Below are 20,607 nucleotides of genomic sequence, written 5' to 3' on the forward strand. Positions count from 1 at the left end.
CCCCCAGCTTTACTGAGATACAGTTGACATACGGCACTGTGTAAGTTTAAGGCGTGCAGCATGATGATTTGACTTCATGAAATTATGACATCCATCATCTCATATAGATACAAAGTTAAAGAAATAGAAAAAAACATTTTTTCCTTGTGATGAGAACTCTTAGGATTTACTCTCTTAGCAACTTTAATTATATTTACCATGTTGTACATTATGTCCTTAGTACTTATTTATCTTATGAAGGGAAGTCTGCACTTCAAAAAAAAAAAATTATTTTATTTTTGACTGCATTGGGTCTTTGTTGCTGTGCGTGGTCTTTCTCTGGTTGCGGGGGCTACTCTTCATTGTGGTGCGTGGGCTTCTCATTGCGGTGGCATCACTTGTTGCGGAGCACAGGCTCTAGGCACGCCGGCTTCATTAGTTTTGGCTCGTGGGCTCTAGAGCGCAGGCTCAGTAGTTGTGGCACACGGGCTTAGTTGCTCTGCATCATGTGGGATCTTCCCGGACTAGGGATCGAACCTGTGTCCCCTGCCTTGGCAGGCGGATTCTCAACCACTGTGCCACCAGGGAAGCCCCAATTTGCACTTTTTGATTGCCCTCATCCAATCCCCCCAGCCCCCGTCACCTCTGTAGCTACAAATCTGACCTCTTTTTCTATAAATTTGTTTGTTTTTGAAGTATAATTGACCTACAACACTGTTAGTTCCTGTTACACAACATGGTGATTCTATATTTCTCTACATTTCAAAATGGTCACCAGGATAAATCTAGTTACGATATGTCACCATACAAAGATACTAGGTAGTTACTGTGTTTCCTACACCGTACGTTTCATACCCATGACTCATTTATTTTGCAACTGGAAGTTTGTTTGATCTGTCTCACCTGTTCCTTTCCCTCTGGCAGCCGCCTGTTCTCTGTATCTGTAACTCCATTTCTGTTTTGTTATGTTCGTTCATTTGTTGTTTAGATCCCACATATAAGTGAAATCATACAGTAGTTGTCTTTCTCTGTCTGACTTATTTCACTTAGTGTAATACCCTCCAGGTCCATCTGTGTTGTTGCAGATGGCAAGATGTTACTCTTTTTCATGGCTGAGTAGTATTCATGTGTGTGTGTGTGTGTATCGAATCTTCTTTATCCGTTCATCTGTTGATGGGCACTTGCTTTGCTTCCATATCTTGGATATCATAAATAATGCTGCAATGAACAGAGACATGCAAATGTCTTTTCCTTTCTTCCCTCCCCTCCCCTCCTTTTTTTTTTTGGCCTCGTGGCATGCAGGATCTTAGTTCCCCGACCAGGGATTGCACCCATGCCCCCTGCAGTGGAAGTGCAGAGTCCTAACCACTGGACCACCAGGGGATTCCCATAAATGTCTTTTCTAATTAGTGTTTTTATTTTCTCTGGGTGAATAGGAGTGGAATTTGCTGGATCATATGGTAGTTCTATTTTTAATATTTTGAGGAGTTTCCATACTGTTTTGTGTAGTGGCTGGACTAATTTACATTCCCACCAACAGAGCATGAGTGTTCCCTTTTCTCCACATCCTTGTCAGTGCTTGTTATTTGTTTTCTTTTTCATAATTGCCATTCTGACAGGTGGGAGGTGATATCTCCTTGTGGTTTTGATTTGCATTTCACTGATGATTAGTGATATTGAGCATCTTGTCATGTGCCCATTGGCCATCTGTATGTCTTCTTTGGAAAAACGTCTATTCACATCCTCTGCCCAGTTTTTAATTGAGTTGTTTGTTTATTTTTTGACGTTGAGTTGTGTAAGTTCTTTGTATATTTTGGATATTAATCCCTTGTGGGTCATATTGTTTGCAAATATCTTCTCCCATTGCGTCTGCGGCCTTTTTGTTTTGTTGATAGTTAACTTCACTGTGTAAAAGCTTTTTTAGTTGAATGTAGTCCTGTTTATTTGTGCTTTTGTTTCCCTTGCCTGAGGAGGCATATCGAAAAAATATTTTTAAGACTGATGTCAAATAGTGTACTGCCTATGTTTTCTTCTAGGAGTTTTATGGTTTCAGGGCTTATATTTAAATCTTGTATCCATTTTGAATTTATTTTTGTGCATGATATGAGAGAGTAGTCCAGTATGATTCTTCTGTATGTAATTGTCCTGTTTTCCCAGCACAATTTATTGAAGAGGCTGTTTTTTCCCCATTGTACATTCTTGCCTCCTTTGTCATAGATGAATTGCCCATGTAAGTGTGGATTCATCTTCTGGTCCTTCTGTTCCATTCCATTGATTTATGTGTCTGGTTTTGTGCTAGTACCATGCTGTTTTGATGACTGTAACCATATAGTACAGTTTGAAATCTGGGTGCATGATGCCGCCAGCTTTGTTCTTCAGTCTCAAGATTGTTTTTGTTTGTTTGTTTTTTGCTATTTGGGGTCTTTTGTGTTTCCATATAAATTTTAGAATTACTTATTCTAGTTCTGTGAAAAATGCCATTGGCATTTTGATAGGGATTGCATTGGATATTTAGACTGCTTTGGATAGTATGGTCATTTTAGCAATATTAATTTTTCCAGTCCATGAACTTGGTATATCTTTACATCTGTTCCCGTTGTCTTCAGTTTCTTGCATTGGTGTCGTTATATTTCCGAGTATAGGTGTTTTACCTCCTTAGTTAGATTTATTCCCAGGGATTTAAATTAATTAATTAATTAATTTATTTTTTGCGGTACGTGGGCCTCTCACTGTTGTGGCCTCTCCCGTTGCGGAGCACAGGCTCCGGACGCGCGGGCTCAGCGGCCATGGCTCATGGGCCCAGCCGCTCCGCAGCATGTGGGATCTTCCCAGACCGGAGCGCGAACCTGTGTGCCCTGCATCGGCAGGCGGGCTCTCAATCACTGCACCACCAGGGAAGCCCCCGGGGATTTTATTTTTTGATGCGATTTGTAAATGGGATTGTTTTCTTAATTTCTCTTTCTGATAGTTCGTTGTTAGTGTATAGAAATACAACAGATTTCTTTGTATTAATTTTGTATCCTGCAACTTTGCCGAATTTATTGATGAGCTCTTAGCAGTTTATTCATGATGCCTTTAGGATTTTCTATAGAGTATCATGTCATCCTCAAACAGTAACAGTTGTACTTCTTCCTTTCCAATTTGGATTCCTTTTCTTTTTCTTGTCTGATTGCTGGGGCTAGGACTTCCAACACTAAGTTCAATAAAAGAGCGACAGTGGGCATCCTTGTCTTGTTCCTGATCTTAGAGAAAATGCTCTCAGCTTTATACCATTGAGCCCACCATGTTAGCTGTGGGCTTATATATGACCTTTTTTATGTTGAGGTATGTTCCCTCTATATGCACTTTGTTGAGTTTTTTAAATCATATGTAGATGTTGAATTTTATTAAAAGCTTTTTCAACATTTATTGAGACGATCATAAAATTTTTCTTCCTCAGTTTGTTAATGTGGTATATATCACATCGATTTGTGGATATTGAACCATCCTTACATCCGTGGGATAAATCCCACTTGATCATGGTGTACAGATCCTTTAAATGTATTGTTGAATTCAGTTTGCTAATATTTTGTTGAGTAATTTTGCATCTATGTTTATCATTGATATTGGCCTGTAATTTTCTTTTCTGTGTGATATCTTTGTCTGGTTTTGCTCTCAGGGTGATGCTGGCCTCATAGAATGAGTTCAGAAGCACTCCTTCCTCTGCAATGTTTTGGAAGAGTTTCAGAAGGATACATGTTAACTCTTCTGTAAATGTTTGGTAGAATTCACTTGTGAAGCCATATGGTCTTGGACTTCTGTTTGTTGGGAGTTTTTAAATTATTGATTCAGTTTCATTACTGATAATTGGTCTGTTCATATTTTCTATTTCTTCCTGGTTCAGTCTTGGGAGGTTGTACATTTCTAGGAATTTGTCCATTTCTTATAGGTTGTCCATTTTATTTGCGTATAATTGTTCACAGTAATCTCTTGTGATCTTTTGTATTTCGGTGCTGTCAGTTGTAACTTCTGCTTTTTCATTTCTGATATTATTGATTTGGGCCCTCTCTCTCTAGTGCTGGCCCACTGGTGGGTAGAACTGGGTGGCTGGCTGTGCGGCCAGGGGTCCTAGTGTAGGCTTGCTGGTGAGCAGGCTGGTTTCAGACATCACTGGCTGCAGGGTTTGGGGTGTTCCAAAGCTTTGTAAGCCTACTGGTGAGTGGGACTGGATCCCAGAGTGGCTGGCTGATGGGTCCAAGGTGTTTCAGAGCTAGTATCGGCCTACTGGTGGACAGGGTCAGGGTCCTATGTGTCCCAGGGCTAGTGCCCAGCGTAGGCAGGCTGGTCATGGAGTCTCTGGCTGCAGGGCCCTGGGGGTCCAGGGGCTGGTGCCAGCCTACTGGGGTGGGCTGGGTCCTGACTCAGCAGGTACAGGGCTGTGGTATCCCGGGGCTAGAGAAAATCATTTAAATATCGAAGCATGACAACTCATCAAACTTGGGAGGAAGGCAGTTGAAACCACGAGGGAATTGATGGACTAGGAGAATAGGAGGGCATGGAGGAGTCAGACATAAGATGGACATGGAGAGGTTTCAGTAGATCAGGGTGTCAGAAGTAGAAGACAAGGAGTGTTACTCAAGAAGATCTTGCAGATCTCTGATGAGATCAAATGTATACTGGTGTGAGAAGACAGAGTGCAGTCCAGGGATTAAGAGGCCACTCAGTCAGAAGGCAATGCAAATAGATCTTGATCTTACAGAAAGTAAAGGAAATAAGTGGACAGGGAAAATTGAACCAGTATCAGAGTCAATTGAGTAAAGAAAGCCAGAAGAAGGAATTTATGCATAGACCATAAATTACAAGTTTTGGAGAGAGAGAAACAAAGTTTGTATTGGTGGAGTATCATGGAGTTATTAGCTCCAACACAACACTAAGTTCAGTGTTAGTGTGGAAGTACAATAAATTTCTCTCTTAGAGTTCCAGTAGGATAGTTGTGGGCCTTGATACTCATGGATTCTGAAATTTTTAAGGAATCAAGTTGGGCCTGCAAGTTTGCTCTGGTTTGGTAACAACTACAGTATATTTGATTGTATTAGAGTACAGTGCTCCCTCCTTTATTCAAACCACCAGTAATTATTAGTTTTCCTGTAAGCTTGTAATTATTACACATAGAAGATCTTCTGAATTAATTAAGAACTTTATTAGGCCCTCTATTCCAAATTTGCTTCTTAACCAGATCTGTTTACCAGGAGAGCAGAAAAGATAACCAATATAGAAAAGTATTCCTTATTAATTTGTTATATTTGTGTATTATATCTCTTATTCATAATGAGTATGAGACCAGAAAAACGTGATCTTCCTCTCTTAAGAACTGAAAGTACATATATGAAAATCAGCTCATATTGTAATCCTTCTTATTTGTAGACCATTCGAAGGAAAAAGAAAGTTCAGATACCAGTAAGTCGTCCTGATCCTGAACCAGTATCTGAGAATGAAGAAGATAGTTATGATGAGGAAGTACACGACCCGAGAAGTGGCCGTGGGGGCATGGTTAACAGGAGGAGTGAGAAGAGCTGGGCCAGGGATAGAAGTGCAAGTCGAGAGAGGAGTCTGTCTCCGCGATCTGATAGGCGATCTGTGGCTTCCAGTCAACCTGCCAGACCCACCAAAGTCACACTGGTGAAATCTCGGAAAAACGAAGGTATTTTCTACCAACTCGTTTATCATTTTCACATGAAAATTTTAAGACTAATTTTAATGAGAAGTAAGTTTGCCATCACTTTATATCTTTGCTTTGTTGTCTTCTGTTATCTTCGTTTTTGTGTCCTGTTGCTTTAAATCAAATCCTGTGATGTCAGGCTTCAGGGGTCATCTGTTTCCTCTCCTTGAATCACTTTGTTGTAGCAGATAGCACTTCACATAAATTGTCCAGTAGTTGGATTTTGGATTACTTCTTGTGAGTAGAATAGGCTAATACAAGAAATGTCACGCCATCACCAAGTTGCAATTCAGTGTTTTACTTAGCTGTCAGGATCAGTAGTACCTACATCTGGGTAGAAATCATTGGATTTGGAGGGAGGGCAGGCTGCCTTTTCTAAATGGAGAGTCGGAGGGAGAGGACCCCCCACAGGATATTGCTCTAAAAGCAAAGGACTTGTTTGTCAAAAAATTTTGAAACTGAAGCCTAGCTGCCTCCCCTCAGGTAATCACATTTGATACAAATGAGTCTGATTGTGGCTTCTTGCTGCCTTGGGCGTGTCTCTCCCATGCAGGAAAGCGTTGGTGACTGATCATTTTGATAAAAAGGTGTAAGAGTATTTGAAGGCTGGCTCTGATCCGCTTTACTGAAACCTGACATGTCTCCTGGTTATTGCTCCCCTCTGCCCTCATCCATACCAACTTCTCAGTCAGACTGTCTGTGTTCAGAGCTGTTTCTCCTTGTTCACCACCCACTCTTCAGCCCTCTCTCTCTGGTATCTGCTCCTAGAACTGGTCATACTAAATCCGGTAGAAATTTCTAGTCTTTATCCTACTTGCCTTTTCAGTACGATTTCACATAGTTAACCACTCCCTATTTTTTTTGAATTTTATTTATTTTTTATACATCAGGTTCTTATTATCTATTTTATACATATTAGTGTATATATGTCAATCCCAGTCTCCCCGTTCATCCCATCCCACCCCCACCCCCACCACCCCCACTTTCCCCCCTTCGTGTCCATATGTTTGTTCTCTACATCTGTGTCTCCAGTTCTGCCCTGCAAACCGGTTCATCTATACTATTTTTCTAGGTTTCACATATATATGTTAATATACCATATTTGTTTTTCTCTTTCTGACTTACTTCACTCTGTATGACAGTCTCTAGGTCCATCCACGTCTCTACAAATGACTCAGTTTCATTTCTTTTTATGGCTAAGTAATATTCCATTGTGTATATGTACCACATCTTTATCCATTCATCCGTTGATGGGCATTTAGGTTGCTTCCATGACCTGGCTATTGTAAATAGAGCTGCAGTGAACATTGGGGTGCATGTGTCTTTTTGAATTATGGTTTTCTCTGGGTATATGCCCAGTAGTGGGATTGCTGGGCCATACTGTAATTCTATTTTCGTTTTTTAAGGAACGTCCATACTGTTCTCCATAGTGGCTGTATCAATTTACATTCCCACCAACAGTTCAAGAGGGTTCCCTTTTCTCCACACCCTCTCCAGCATTTGTTGTTTGCAGATTTTCTGATGATGCCCATTCTAACTGGTGTGAGGTGGTACCTCATTGTAGTTTTGATTTGCATTTCTCTAATAATTAACCACTCCCTGTTTTTTGAAATAATGTTTTCTCTTGGCTCCTGTGGGTTTCAAGGGTTCCTCCCTCTTTCTTTTCTGTATCCTTGGCAATCTCTTTGTCCTCATCCTACCTTTCAGTGTTCGGTGGATTTCTGTTCTAGAATCTCTTTTCTACTTCATATAACATCTTTAGGAAATCTCATGTCTCTCAGTGTCGTGGGCTGCTCATGATGGCACAGCTCCTTCCCTAGGTCCAGTGTGTGCACCCTGGTGCCCCAGCTGACTCATAGGCATGTACACTTAGGTGTTCGTCTGCATCCCTCAGATACAGCACATCTCCCTCGTGGAATGTTTCTTATGCAATATCCCATTGCATATATTCCTGTCTACCCGGTCTTTCAAGCCAGCCGGGGGCAGCATGGTATAGTTTTCCATGACATCTTTTTTCCCCTGCTTTCCTATGCCCGGTTAACACCTTCTAACTTCCTAAACACCACACTTTACTGTCCTACTCCTCCTTTCTCCACCACCACCACCCTCATCCAAGCTACCAGCATCTTTTTTTTTTCTTCCATCTTTATTGAGGTGTAATTGACATTGTATATTAATATGTAAAGTTGTTATGTACTTAAGGTGTACAGTGTGATGGTTTGAGGTATGTATACACTAGGAAACGATCACCACAATCAAGTTAATCAACACATCGTTACTTTTTCCTTTTTTGTGTTGTGGGGCACGGCGGGTGAGGAGCACCACACCACTGTCAATTAAGTGACTCACCCAGCCTCATGATCCAGTCTCTGGATCTCCCTGGTCCATTCTGTGGACTGCTCCACATGGTTACAGGGTCCTCTGGGCTGCTTCTCTGTCTGACTCTTGCCCTACACTTATGACTTCATCAAACCTGCCTTGTCTTTCCTTCATACCTTCTGGTGCACTTGTTTTTAACCATTCTGTCTCTACCAGTGCGCACACGCATGCACACACACCCACGCGCGCGTGCACACACACACACACACCACCACCACCACCACCACCACCACCACCACCACCACACCTCATTTCTCAGGTTTATATTCTTTTTTTTTTTTTTTTTTTTTTAACCCACATTTATTTATTTATTTTTGCTGTGTTGGGTCTTCGTTTCTGTGCGAGGGCTTTCTCTAGTTGTGGCAAGCAGGGGCCACTCTTCATCGCGGTGCGCGGGCCTCTCACTATCACAGCCTCTCTTGTTGCGGAGCATAGGCTCCAGACGCGCAGGCTCAGTAGTTGTGGCTCACGTGCCTAGTTGCTCCGCGGCATGTGGGATCTTCCCAGACCAGGTCTCGAACCCGTGTCCCCTGCATTGGCAGGTGGATTCTCAACCACTGCGCCACCAGGGAAGTCCATTTCTCAGGTTTAGTGTTAGTATTTCTTAGGTAGAGTTTCAGCTTTAGCATTTGCTTCTCAGGGAGGCCTTCTCTGACCCCCACTAGGCACAGAATCATGTATTGCTCCATCCGAACTCTTCATCACACAGGTAATTGTGGTAACGTCTTTTTCCCTACTGACTAGGGAAGCTGCCAGAGTGTAGGGACTGTCTCAATTGCTGGTTTTTATCTCTAGTGCCTACCACCTAGTTAATATTTACTAAGGAAATACTTAGAATAAACGAATACATTAATATACAAGGAATATTTTAGAGTCATCTCTGTATTTTGGTCATTTATAATTTTTAAGTCTTAAATAAGGACAGTCTTTTAATCAATACTTTCTTTCTGTGAGATATAGTCACCATTTCTAAAGCACACATAATTGACTGCCTAGATCCCCTAGAAGGTCATTTTCTTTTTTTTAACCCTGATTCTATTCCTGCTTGTGAACACTCTTTGTATATTTGCCTTAAGTTGAACTGTAACTGATGTAACTTTTAAAAGCTTGAGTAGCAGGTCTGCTAACTTATCCCATCTTAAAAACAGTTTTGTTTCCCTTCTGGTTTTTGTTTTGTTTTTCTTTCCCAGCGAGACTCAGTCCTACTCTTTTCCCTAACACAACCGGGGCAGTCCTGTTCCTATTGACATTATACTGTTAGTTGTAGTCATTGTACAGCTTTGCAGGCCCCCTGGACAGTTTTCTGGACTCTCCTGGTAACTTCTTTAACTCTGACCACTCCCTCACCCACAGGTGCAATTAATGTTGCCACGCTCCTGGGCACTTTGGGCACTTTGTGGGTTGTTGGAAGGACTGGCATCTTTAACTCCTCCCCACATCTGCTTGGCTCGTTTTAAGCCCTTGTTTGAGTGGTGCACACTGATGCTCTGTGTTTGTCTCTCAGAGAGGTGTTCAAGTCATCAACAAAATCGTAAAGGATTCCAGAGTTTTCCTTTTCAGAATTTTATTCTTTAAACCTTCTGAGAAGCTAGTGCATCAGCATGACACCATCAGAGAGAAATGGTAATCTCTTTGGATTTTTCTCTCTTTCAGTACAGTGAGAGCACGATGTGTCAATCTTTTGTTTGAACCACGCACTTTCCCTTTGCTTTCACACTGACAGTGAAAACTTTCTGATGATTAGAGGAAATGTCTTCTTTGCAGGGAGGCCAAGAATAATTTCTTATTGCTGATTGTACTTAAAAACTCTATGCGGTGATTATTAGTTTCATACTTTTAAACTCTATTTAAGAGTCTTGGGATTTTACTCTTGGGATTTTACACTAAAGACATTTAAATATATTATTTCAGAATATGGTCTTCGATTGGCCAGCCATATATTTGTAAAGGAAATTTCACAAGATAGTTTGGCAGCAAGAGATGGCAATATTCAAGAAGGCGATGTTGTATTGAAGGTATAGTCATATTCTTACATTTTGATGAACTGCAGTAGAAAACAAGTTCTAGTGCGACCACATAGCTCCTGTTCATGCTTGAAGCGATTTTGCCAAAAAGAATTAAAAATCAGTATTTGGGGGACTAGATAGTTTGCCACTGGCTATTATTACATGTCAACACTGACGCTTTTCTTTGGGCATAGAGTCATCCTAGAGAATTAGCAGCGCCAAATGTATATTTTTCACTAATAGGAGTTACTTTTGTAGATAGATTTGTGTGTTGTTCCACATTAAGTGGTTTTGATAACTCCTCCGGATATTATTGATGTGTTTTGTTAGTTTGCCCATGAGTAATAGAAAGTGATGGGGAGGAGGTAGAAGATGCTAATTTGGGCTTTTCTGGCAGAGCATCAGTGTAGTACAGATTTTATTATTTCAGTAAGGAGGAGTACTTTGATAGTTTAGGAAAAGTGTAAAGGGAATATTTTGGTTCTCAGAGCAAGCCCAGGAGTAGCCTAGATATTCCTGTTCATGTCAGACTAAGTTAACGTTTGTATTTTTGTCATTTACCTTCAACCTATAGTTTCTTTTCTGTTGCAGATAAATGGTACCGTGACGGAAAATATGTCATTGACAGATGCAAAGACATTGATAGAGAGGTCTAAAGGCAAGTTAAAGATGGTAGTTCAGAGAGATGAGCGGGCTACCCTGCTGAATGTCCCTGATCTTTCTGACAGTATCCACTCTGCTAATGCCTCTGAGAGAGATGGTGAGTGTGGCTCTGTTTGCAGAGACCCTTTAAGTGACCTGTTTCTTAAAGTGGGAAGATTTGACATTTTAGAATGAAATGATAATTTTCTATAAGCCAGACACCTTCAAAATATAAGAATTCAAAAAAAACTTTTTCTGTTGACAGCTCACCAATATCGAATAGTAGCTGATTAAGTTAATGCTTAAATCAACCATTTTATATGAAATTATATTTAGTAACTTATTTCCATTATTATTGGAGTACCTTATATTTTACTGTAGTCATTTCATGGGAAAATAAACAGCACTCTTTTGTTTAACAGACATTTCAGAAATTCAGTCACTGGCATCAGATCATTCTGGTCGATCACACGACCGGCCTCCCCGTCACAGCCGATCACGATCTCCTGACCAGCGGTCAGAGCCTTCTGACCATTCTAGACAGTCTCCACAGCAGCCCAGCAATGGCAGGTAATCATGCTCTGTTGTTTAAGATAAAACAGATGTGTGTGCTTGATAGATGTTTCTGGTTTTGCTTAGAAATAAAATTAGAAGATAGGTTGTCTTTGGATTACTTAAATTAGGTTCGTGTTTCTTTATCAATTTAGGTATTTCTTATCTAGAATAACAGAGGTCAAACTGTTCCATAAAAGGCCAAAGAGTAAGTATTTTAGGCATGTGAGCCAAGTCTTGTCACTACTCAGCTCTGTCTTTGTGGCACAAAACTAACTGTAGACAGTATGTAAATAAATGGGCATGGCTGTTTTCCAATAAAACTTTATTTTAAAAAAGTTGGCTCTCAGCGCTGCAATTTGCTGACCCACTGCATTAGAAGATGCTAGCAAGCTCTAGGACAAGTTAACTGTATACAGTAGAAGTCCTTTAGTGGAGAGATTAACCTGGACTTTGTTTTTTGCTTTAAAGTACACTGTCTGGTATTTATGCCAAAGGGTCTGCTATGCTAGTAGTATATGACTTACCTGAGTTTATAGTCTCTGGGGTCACATATACATTTGAGAATATGAGGAAAATTATGACTCTTCTTTCCAGAAAAATGCACATGTACACATACGTGTAGCACTTTACATAAGAATTCTGGACATTCCCCGGGGCTCTGTAGGCCACCTAGGGGTGGACCTAGGGTTTAACAGCAATCCATATGGAGATCTTCTGTAGACACTTGAAATTTCAGGTCCAGAGCTGACCAGTTTAAGATTCAAGGTGGTGATTTGGGACTTACTGCATGAGGGTGTTAGCTGAAGCCATAGAAGTCACTAAAAGTGCCAAGAGAAACAATATAGATAGAACGCCCAGAAGTGGACCACAGGGACTGTTCCCTGAGGAAGCTGAGGAGGCAAGGGAGAAGTCCCTCCCTGGGAGAGAGCTGTCCTCAAGATTGTCAGAAATCATACAGATAACAGTTGTTATGCACCCCTGAGTTTAGATATTTGTGAGGCTGATTCTCTCTGAATTTCAGATTTAGACATATAAATTGTATTAACCCTGATCTTTATAATTAATGTTATAATTTTTTTAAGGAATATTATAGTATGTCACATGCAAAATGGACTTATAGTCGATTATTAGTTTTAACTGCTGCAGGTTAACATATGAATTCTAAAAATCTCCCTGACACAGCACAGACCTTATCTGGAAAAGGACAGCTGCTGCAACATGTACACAGTGACAGAGCTAACATCCCTGATGAGTCGTGGGGAGTGGCTGTAATTGTAACACAGTTCTCTCACGTAGAACTGGCATCAAGCAATTTGGACATGATTTTCCTTTAAAAAGAAAGAAAGAAATGCTCATCAAAATTTTGGCCATTTGTATTTATTGTAATCAAATTCTAAACCTTAGAAAGTTCTTCCTGATACTTACTTTTTTCCATTTAGATTTCCTAAACACTTGACATCTATAACTTTAAAAGTTGAAGAGGATTTAAAAATTTTTTTAACTATCTTCATATTATATTGGGTTGTTTTACTTCTCTTGGGAACCTCAAGTATTCTTTATGGGTAACACCAGTTATATGAGATCTTTTAAAAATACAGAATCCTGGGCCTGCTTCTCAGTTCATCTGAGGTGGAGGCAGGGAGTACTTTTTTAAAAGTTCCTGATAGCATTCTCTTCTATACATTACCAGATTCGGGAACTTCTGCTTAAAACATGTAGCATATACTAAGGAAAAGATAGTACTTTGAGTACAGAAGACAAAAAGTCTTTAGATTCTTTTCCAAATGTTTGTGCTGAGAATATAATTCCTGAAAATTAAGTTGCCTGTCAAAAGGCAGGATGTAAAGTAGTACCAGTTGCTTAAAGGTTTCATTTTCATTTCCCCCCTAAAGTTAATATTAAAATCCAGATAACTGTGGGAGTTTTAATATAGAGGGTGCCTTGCATTTTGAGAAACAATTTAGATACAGTAAGAGAGTAAAATCCTAGTATTAAAAAACGCATGGGACATTTTCTTTTTGATTTTGTACAGATGTCTTTGTTTTACAAATGTTCTTTAAATGCTCTTGTTTAAAAAGTGAAACAAAAAAGACTCGTGAGAAAAGTTTCAGTTTAGTGTGTAAAACACTAGCCCCACCTTTTTCTCTTCCTAGATTTCTGAGTATTTTCGTATGTTTGTAAGATTGCAGTTATCTGCTGAGAATAGTAACTTTCATTTTGTCAGAAGCAATAGAATATAGTGATTTCTTTGGGCTTTGAAGCAAGTTTTCCTGGGTTTAAGTCCCACCCTGCCATTGGTTACTTGTGCAACCTTGAAACCTCTCTGCACTTCAGTTTTCTCATTTGCTGTAAAAAAAAGGCATCATACATTACAAAGTTGTGAAAGTTAAATTAGTTATTAGAACACCTGGCGCAAATATTGGCTGCTCTCATTAGTATGGTGATTAGTAGTAGTAGTAATAGTATCATCAGTTAGAGTTTCCAAAAGTGCTTTCACATCTGCTCATATTAAACCATTTCTAAGAAGATTTGCTCATTTTGTAGGCAAATCAGCTTAAGCTGAGTGGTTGTGATAAAGTCCAGGGTTATGTAGTTGACAAGAGATTAGAGCCAGGATTAAAGCTCTTGGCCTTTTGACTTAAGTGTTTGACCTTATGGGTGTAGAGAAAGAAAGAAGTGGAAGGTTACTTAAGGGAGCAGAAATCTATAAAGCATTCCATTGTGTTCCATTGTTGTCATGACCTACTTATGTTCCTCTGTGTGATGTTCTTTTCTTGGAGAACAAATGTTATATGGTCTGAGTTCTGAGAAAAACATATGAGCGTGTTTCTTCATTATAATTGGATGAGCAGTGTACCCTTACTGTTGTCTTGAACATGGGCTGGCAAACTACAGCCTGTGGGCCAAATCCAGACTGCTGCCTGGTTTTGCAAATAAAGTTTTACTGGAACTCATCCTAATTAAGAAGTTGTGGCAGAGACTGCATGGCCCACAGAGCCATTTACAGAAAAAGTCTGCCAGTCCTTCCCTGGCCTAGGATGTTAAAATAGTTTTGTTTTTAAATTGAAAAATAATATATGTATAGAGAATTATTACAGTGATTTTGTTGTAGCTTGATGCTGTTGCTAAGTTTGTTTTGTATATTTTATTCGGTGTTTTTTCACTGCCCACTCTGGGCCGAGACTCCCTCTCTAGGAGGGAGCTGGGCATACTGAGAGTCCTTGGCTGGTGGCACTGCCTCATGGCGATTGTCAGGGGCTGTCAATGAGAAGACTCTTTCACTGATTTCACTGCAGTCCCTGCATGACTAGAGAGTATTGGATTTGCAGAGTGTGTTCTAAGCCTCTGTTTGGTTATATTGTACTCTCCCTAGTATTTACAGTTAATTTAACAGATCCATTTTATGCGTTTTCTCCCTAGAGGAGCAACATATGTTTACGTTTTTGGTTCTGTTCTATAAACTATTTTAATAAAAGTGACTCTCATGCTACTGATTAATCATAAGCAGTCGCACTGTTGAAAAAATTCTATTACAGTAAAAGCTCAGACTAGTTAGGATAAGGTTCAACTGTAGAAAATTTGCACTGTAAAGGTTTGTATTTTGTAGTTCTTATACTCAGTCATTCCATAAACTGACAAGGTGCATCTGAGAGTAAGCTGTTTAAGGTTTTTAGGGAATTGTATATTTTAACAAACAGGAAAGAGTCTGATTTATATTTAGCATATCTATTTCATAAAAATGATTGCTTCTGAAGTACTTGAAAGCAGTCTAGAGATTAAAACTGTAGAAATTTAAAATACTTGTTTCATTGTTTGTTTCTCTTGAGAGAAATGTCTCCACTGAATTCTGAAGTTAGTGGTGTCAGTATTGATACTGCTTATGGTGTAACAAATACATGATGATTAAATTTGTTCTTATGAATGCGTATTTCTAGCCTAAATCCGAGCATTGAGCCAAGTTAAATAATCAAGTTAAATAATGGGATCAAAAATCCTTTAACTATACAGTCCACCTATATCATCAGGGTTGAATGCAGGTTCATGCCTTTGTGCTCTCAGAGTGCCAGGTGAGTCCTCATACACATGCATGTAGGGCATATGGTGTTTCTGCTTAAATACCTTAGAGAAGCCTTGGCTTTTAAATTAAAGATCTAGTTTTTTTATTTACACACCTTATATGTCACCTTCCATAGTTGTTTTCTTTGAGTTTAGAGAGCTGTAAATATTCTTTTGCCCTAGTATATATCGTTTCTGTTAGATATTGTGTAGTTCTGTCTGGAACATACATAGAACTTTGCCAATAGGCTAAAAGTTATTGTGGAAACATCCATATACATAAGCTGAACATTTCTTTTTACTGTTTCAAAATGTAGAGAAGTATAACCTTCTTCTGACTGGTGAATTTCAGGGTTTTTTCCCCTGATCTTTGGTTTTAGTCCTTTGTCTTAGGTAAAAAAGATTTCATTACCTCCAATTTGAAAGATGCTTGATTCAAAACAAGATTTATATGTGATACTGTTGGTAATTAATTTGGTGCAGGTACTATTACATTTTCTTTTTCAGACATGCTGTGGAGTCCTACATCCTTTTTTCCCCCCTGCTTTCACCTCAAAGATAGTCAGGTAGAGAGATTCAGTTTATTAAATCTCAGTGAATTTAATCAACAATTGATGCCTTCTTTCCTATGGCTCCTGTGCCGTGCACACTTCGTGGTGAGTGATCAGCAGTCAGCACAGTGAGTGTTCCTTCAGTGAAGGTTGAAAGATTTCTTCTTCACCAGTAATTTTGACATTATCCTGCTCATTTTTCCTTTATGAAGTTTTGTTTTGTTTTGTTCTTTTTGGTACGTGGGCCTCTCACTGTTGTGGCCTCTCCCGTTGCGGAGTACAGGCTCCGGACACGCAGGCTTAGCGGCCATGGCTCACGGGCCCAGCCGCTCCGCGGCATGTGGGATCTTCCCGGACCGGGGCACGAACCTGTGTCCCCTGCATCGGCAGGTGGACTCTCAACCACTGCACCACCAGGGAAACCCCTATGAAGTATTTTTTGATAATGCACATGTTGTCAGTGTATGATTATAAATTATGCCCTCAACAATCTAGGCAAGATCTCTTGTACCATAGAGCTTATATCCAAGTGAATAAAACAGATAAATGCGTTTGAAATATGAAACAGTAATTTGCATTAGTGGTAAAGAAAATCAGGGTGATGTGACAGTGCAGGAAGAGGGGGCAGTATTAGAGATATGCTTGGGCAGAAAGAAGGCTTCTCTACGGTCAACTTATCTTGATATGAGTGAGTGAGAAGGAGCCAGCCAAAGGAAGATCATTCCAGAATAAGACAGAGATAGAGATACATTCAACTTGTTGGAAGAACAGCAAGGTGACTGGTGTGGCTGGACCACAAGGGCAACATAGCCAGGGATTTGGAGTTCTTAAACGGTTTTTTTTTTCCTGTTTTGGAAAATTGGTTAGGGAGAATGTGAAACTTCAAAGTTTATCACTTGAATTGTTACTAAATCTTTTAAAAATAAGATTCTTTGTCTAACCTTTGAAAGTGAGTGGAATATTAAAGACCCATCCTGAACTTCTGTTATTTAGATAAGAGCCAACTGTTACTTTCAGTCCTTGGGAATTTTCGGTTACGGGATTAAAACTCCAAACTGAGGTTTTGTTTTCATATGCTTTGTAAGGGGAAGGGCTGAGGGAGGACCATAGCTGATACATTTCTCTAGTTACTATAGACCAAGGTCTAGTAGTATTGTGCTCAGTGATTGGTGATGGATTTTAACCCCTAAGAGGAGTTCATGGACCTAATGACAGCAAGGCAAGCTTAAATATTATACTTTATAGTCACTATTTTTAAAGTAAAAGTGTACATTTTATTTACTCCATCAGCTGAGAACTATTTTCTTGTACAAGTACAATATAAAACATAAAATATTATAAAAACAGACTTCCACTCACGTGTAAAAGTAGTAAGTATATGAAAAATCTTATTTCTAGTTTAAATAATGTAGGACAATTCTTTATTGCCTTTGAGAGAATGTTAATAAAAAATGAAGAGTATGGTAACACTGGTCTCTTGTTATAAAGTCAGCCAAACATACTGCACAATCAAGGCTTGTTTTACTCTAAATATTAATCTAAGTATGTAATAATCATACCACCAGTGAAGCCCTGATGATGCTGTTGTCCCTTAAGTGAAAGAAGGGTCCTTAGTCTTTGCCCAGTTGTTCCTTACTAAAAATTGATCATTTTTTCAATTATACTTGTTGAACAACAGATCTGTTTTCTAATTCAGATGGACTAGGTTAGTCATTATCATCATAAACGAACATGCAAGATGAGAATCTCTGTACAAGCTGATAGGCTTCATGTAAATATGTAGCTAGGTTATTGCCAGAAAGCCATTTGTCAAAGTGAGCAATACAGACACTCATATTTTTTCAAAAATGTACACCACACACATATATATTTTTGAAAATAGATTACAGTGTATAAAGAACAAATTTAAATTGTGAGAACTTCGCTTGCAAATGTAGCCAAGTAGATATAAGGTAATTATTCCCCCTGCTTTCTCAGCATACTCCCTGGGCAGCTCTTCACTTCTCTGCCCAAGTACCAGCCCAGAATCTCCACATCTCTCTGCCTTTTTCATCCCTATAATCGTCTGTGTGCCATGCTGTAATTTTTGAATTGCTGTTGAGGAGGAACTGCAGTATGTAAATATCTGTTTCCATATGAAATTTAGAAGATTAGCAATGGCTGCAGTATTCTGAGAAGTCAGACTTGAGTGTGCCTTAGTTTTTCTTTCTCATATGTATTAGGAGCCCTCCATGCCGAACTGTCCCTGCCAGTGGAGAAGAACTTTGGAGTCTGGTTAAGTTACTTTCTAAGTTTCTATCTTTATTGATAATTGGGGCTGAGATAGTCCGGTGGCCTTTAAAGGGTACCTGGTTGCTGTGTCCATCCTAAGCTGTGTAGATCTTGCCTACCTTTATGCCATAAATGAGTTTCTGAAAAGAAATTATAAATTGGCTTATGTAGGATGAGTCATTTATTATGTAAGAGGAAATTAGCTTTATAAAAGGATTTTTTTATTACAGTGAACATTCAGCCTCAGTTTATTTCCTGTATTAAGATTAGTTTTAAATAAGATGTAACCAGTCAGTTGGGGAGGTGTTTGAGAACTAGAAATCAGAAATAAAACTCCTTGAAGAATTGGCAGTCTGGCATATTTCATCAGGGTCCAAAAGACAGAAAGCACAGTTTCTTGTGAACAGAGCGAATTTAATACAAAGAGATTAAATATAACGAGATTGGAGTGACAAGGGATTCGCCAGTAATAAATAAAGAGAACTCTGAAAAATATGAGAATCAGATGTAAGGAGCAGGTCCTTCCCCTGGTGCTGAGATGGATTTGCCAAAGGAAGAAGCTTCCCCACCTGTCCTCACACACCTGAGGCTCACTGCATGGCAGAGAATTCACTGTGGTGTCACTGGATGAACTTGCAGGAAATCTGCCCTCCAAGGGGCTTGGGAAAGCCAATCTTGAGGAGGTGTCTTGTCAGACCGCGCACCGTAAAACCAACCTAGGAAGTGTCTGGGGAAAGCTGCTGGCCACTGAGTGCTTCTGGCCCCTGTGTCCTGCAGGGGCTGCTGAGGGGACGGAGGAGAGCCCCTTCCTCCTGCAGTGTCTCTCCAGGTCCCTCTTCTGACCTCGCTGCCTGCCCTTTGCCTGCACTAAATGGTCCCAAACAGCTGTGACTTTACACCTGAAGTTTTGCACTTAATCTGTTACTCTTTGCTGATCTGGTTGAATGTGTGTTAATCTGCTACTGTACTTACAGAGTTGACTGGATACAACTTAAGGCTCTGTTTACAATGAGCCCATTTATGTGACTGTAAAAACTCTCTTTCAGAGACTTTGTCTTAACTACTGTTCGCAGAGCTTTTAACCAGCCCAAAGTCTCTAGATGAATGGATCATTACCGTTAGATTAATATGTAGAAGTGAAAAATCTGAAAAACAAAACCTATCTGCTTACCCTCCAGGGGAAAAACAAAAACACCCTTCAGAGGGTCTCAAGGTCCCCTAGAATGCCTGGAGTTTCTTTCTAGGCTACTAGGAGCCAGAGTGTGGTAGATAAACATGAGTCCAACTCAGGACAAAGATGGTTTTTATATAAAGTTGGCTTGACTCATAATAGCAAAAGTTGTTTTTTACTAAAGCTTAAATATTACATGGGCGCCATTAGGGTAGAACTATGTAAGGAAGGTTTGGGGAAAATGTATTTTCCTTTTTTATGGCTTCACTTTCAGTAACTGCCCCTGATTGTAGGCTGATTCTGTGTGTCTAAATTCTATTCTTTGTCTTATAATAGACTTAATGGTCATACATGTTCATAGTAGAACATTTTAAATGTTTGGAAAAGTTGATTATTTTGTTCTATACTGTTACTCTAGATCTTCATTGCCCAACACCATTGCCACTAGCCACATGTGGCTGTGGAGCCTTTGAAATGTGGTCAGTTTAAATAGAGACGTAAGTGTGAACCTACACGCTGGAGTTTGATGACTGAGTACACAAAAAAGAATGTGTAAAATACCTCATTAATCATTTATATTGATTACTTAAATAATATTGTGGGTATACTGAGTTAAATAAAATGTATTAATTGATTTCACCTCATTTATTTAATATGGATTCTAGAAAATTTTAAATTACATAAATGACTTGCTTCACAATTCCATTAACAGCACGGCTCCAAATCTACATGTATTGAATAATGCTTCCATCTTTTGGTAGATAATGGAAATACACTAAAAATGAACAATGATTTTTCCAAATATTAATTGTATGAAAAATTTAATAGAATGATGTGCATTCCACCCATCTGCAATGTTAAGTCATAATAATTATATTAAAGAAAGGTGGTATAGAGTATGAAAATTAGCCAACTCTACTAGCCGGAGTTCCGTGTGATGTATGGAGCAAGAGCCCTGTTGCACGACAGTCTTGGTTATCACTGGGGAGGACGTTCAGATTAAAATATTATCATTGATTCTTAGTTATCATTAATGTCACTTGGTCACATTCTAAGTTTAGAATTTTTAAGTTACAAGAAATGAAATCAATTGGAAACATTTGTTTTTTGATCTTTTTTAAGCAAATAGTCTTTAAAGTCTGTTGCAGAGCAACAAAATCTGTAGAACTACTAAAATTATGTAGTTCTTTAATCTCATTCTCTTCAAGATGTTCATACTTTACATCATTTGCATTTTTCAGTGCAAAGAATGCAAGGAGAATTTATTATTTTGTATTTCCCTTTATATTCTGAGGTGCC

General features: G+C 39.3%; 1 protein-coding gene across 7 annotated transcripts in view; it reads left to right on the forward strand.

Moving 5' to 3' along the window:
• The window catches only part of TJP1 (tight junction protein 1), a 148,995-nt gene that overhangs the window by 89,202 nt on the left and 39,186 nt on the right, over positions 1–20,607 (forward strand). For all 7 annotated transcript variants that reach the window (XM_029237823.1, XM_029237826.1, XM_029237821.1 and 4 more), the window contains exons 5-8: positions 5,383–5,659; positions 9,968–10,071; positions 10,654–10,822; positions 11,127–11,274. In XM_029237823.1, the coding sequence (XP_029093656.1) occupies positions 5,383–5,659; positions 9,968–10,071; positions 10,654–10,822; positions 11,127–11,274 (698 nt within the window). The remainder of the gene's footprint in view (positions 1–5,382; positions 5,660–9,967; positions 10,072–10,653; positions 10,823–11,126; positions 11,275–20,607) is intronic.

This window comes from Monodon monoceros, unplaced genomic scaffold (genome assembly GCF_005190385.1).
Source record: "Monodon monoceros isolate NGI ecotype Baffin Bay Population unplaced genomic scaffold, NGI_Narwhal_1 Super_Scaffold_21, whole genome shotgun sequence".
NCBI lineage: Eukaryota > Metazoa > Chordata > Mammalia > Artiodactyla > Monodontidae > Monodon > Monodon monoceros.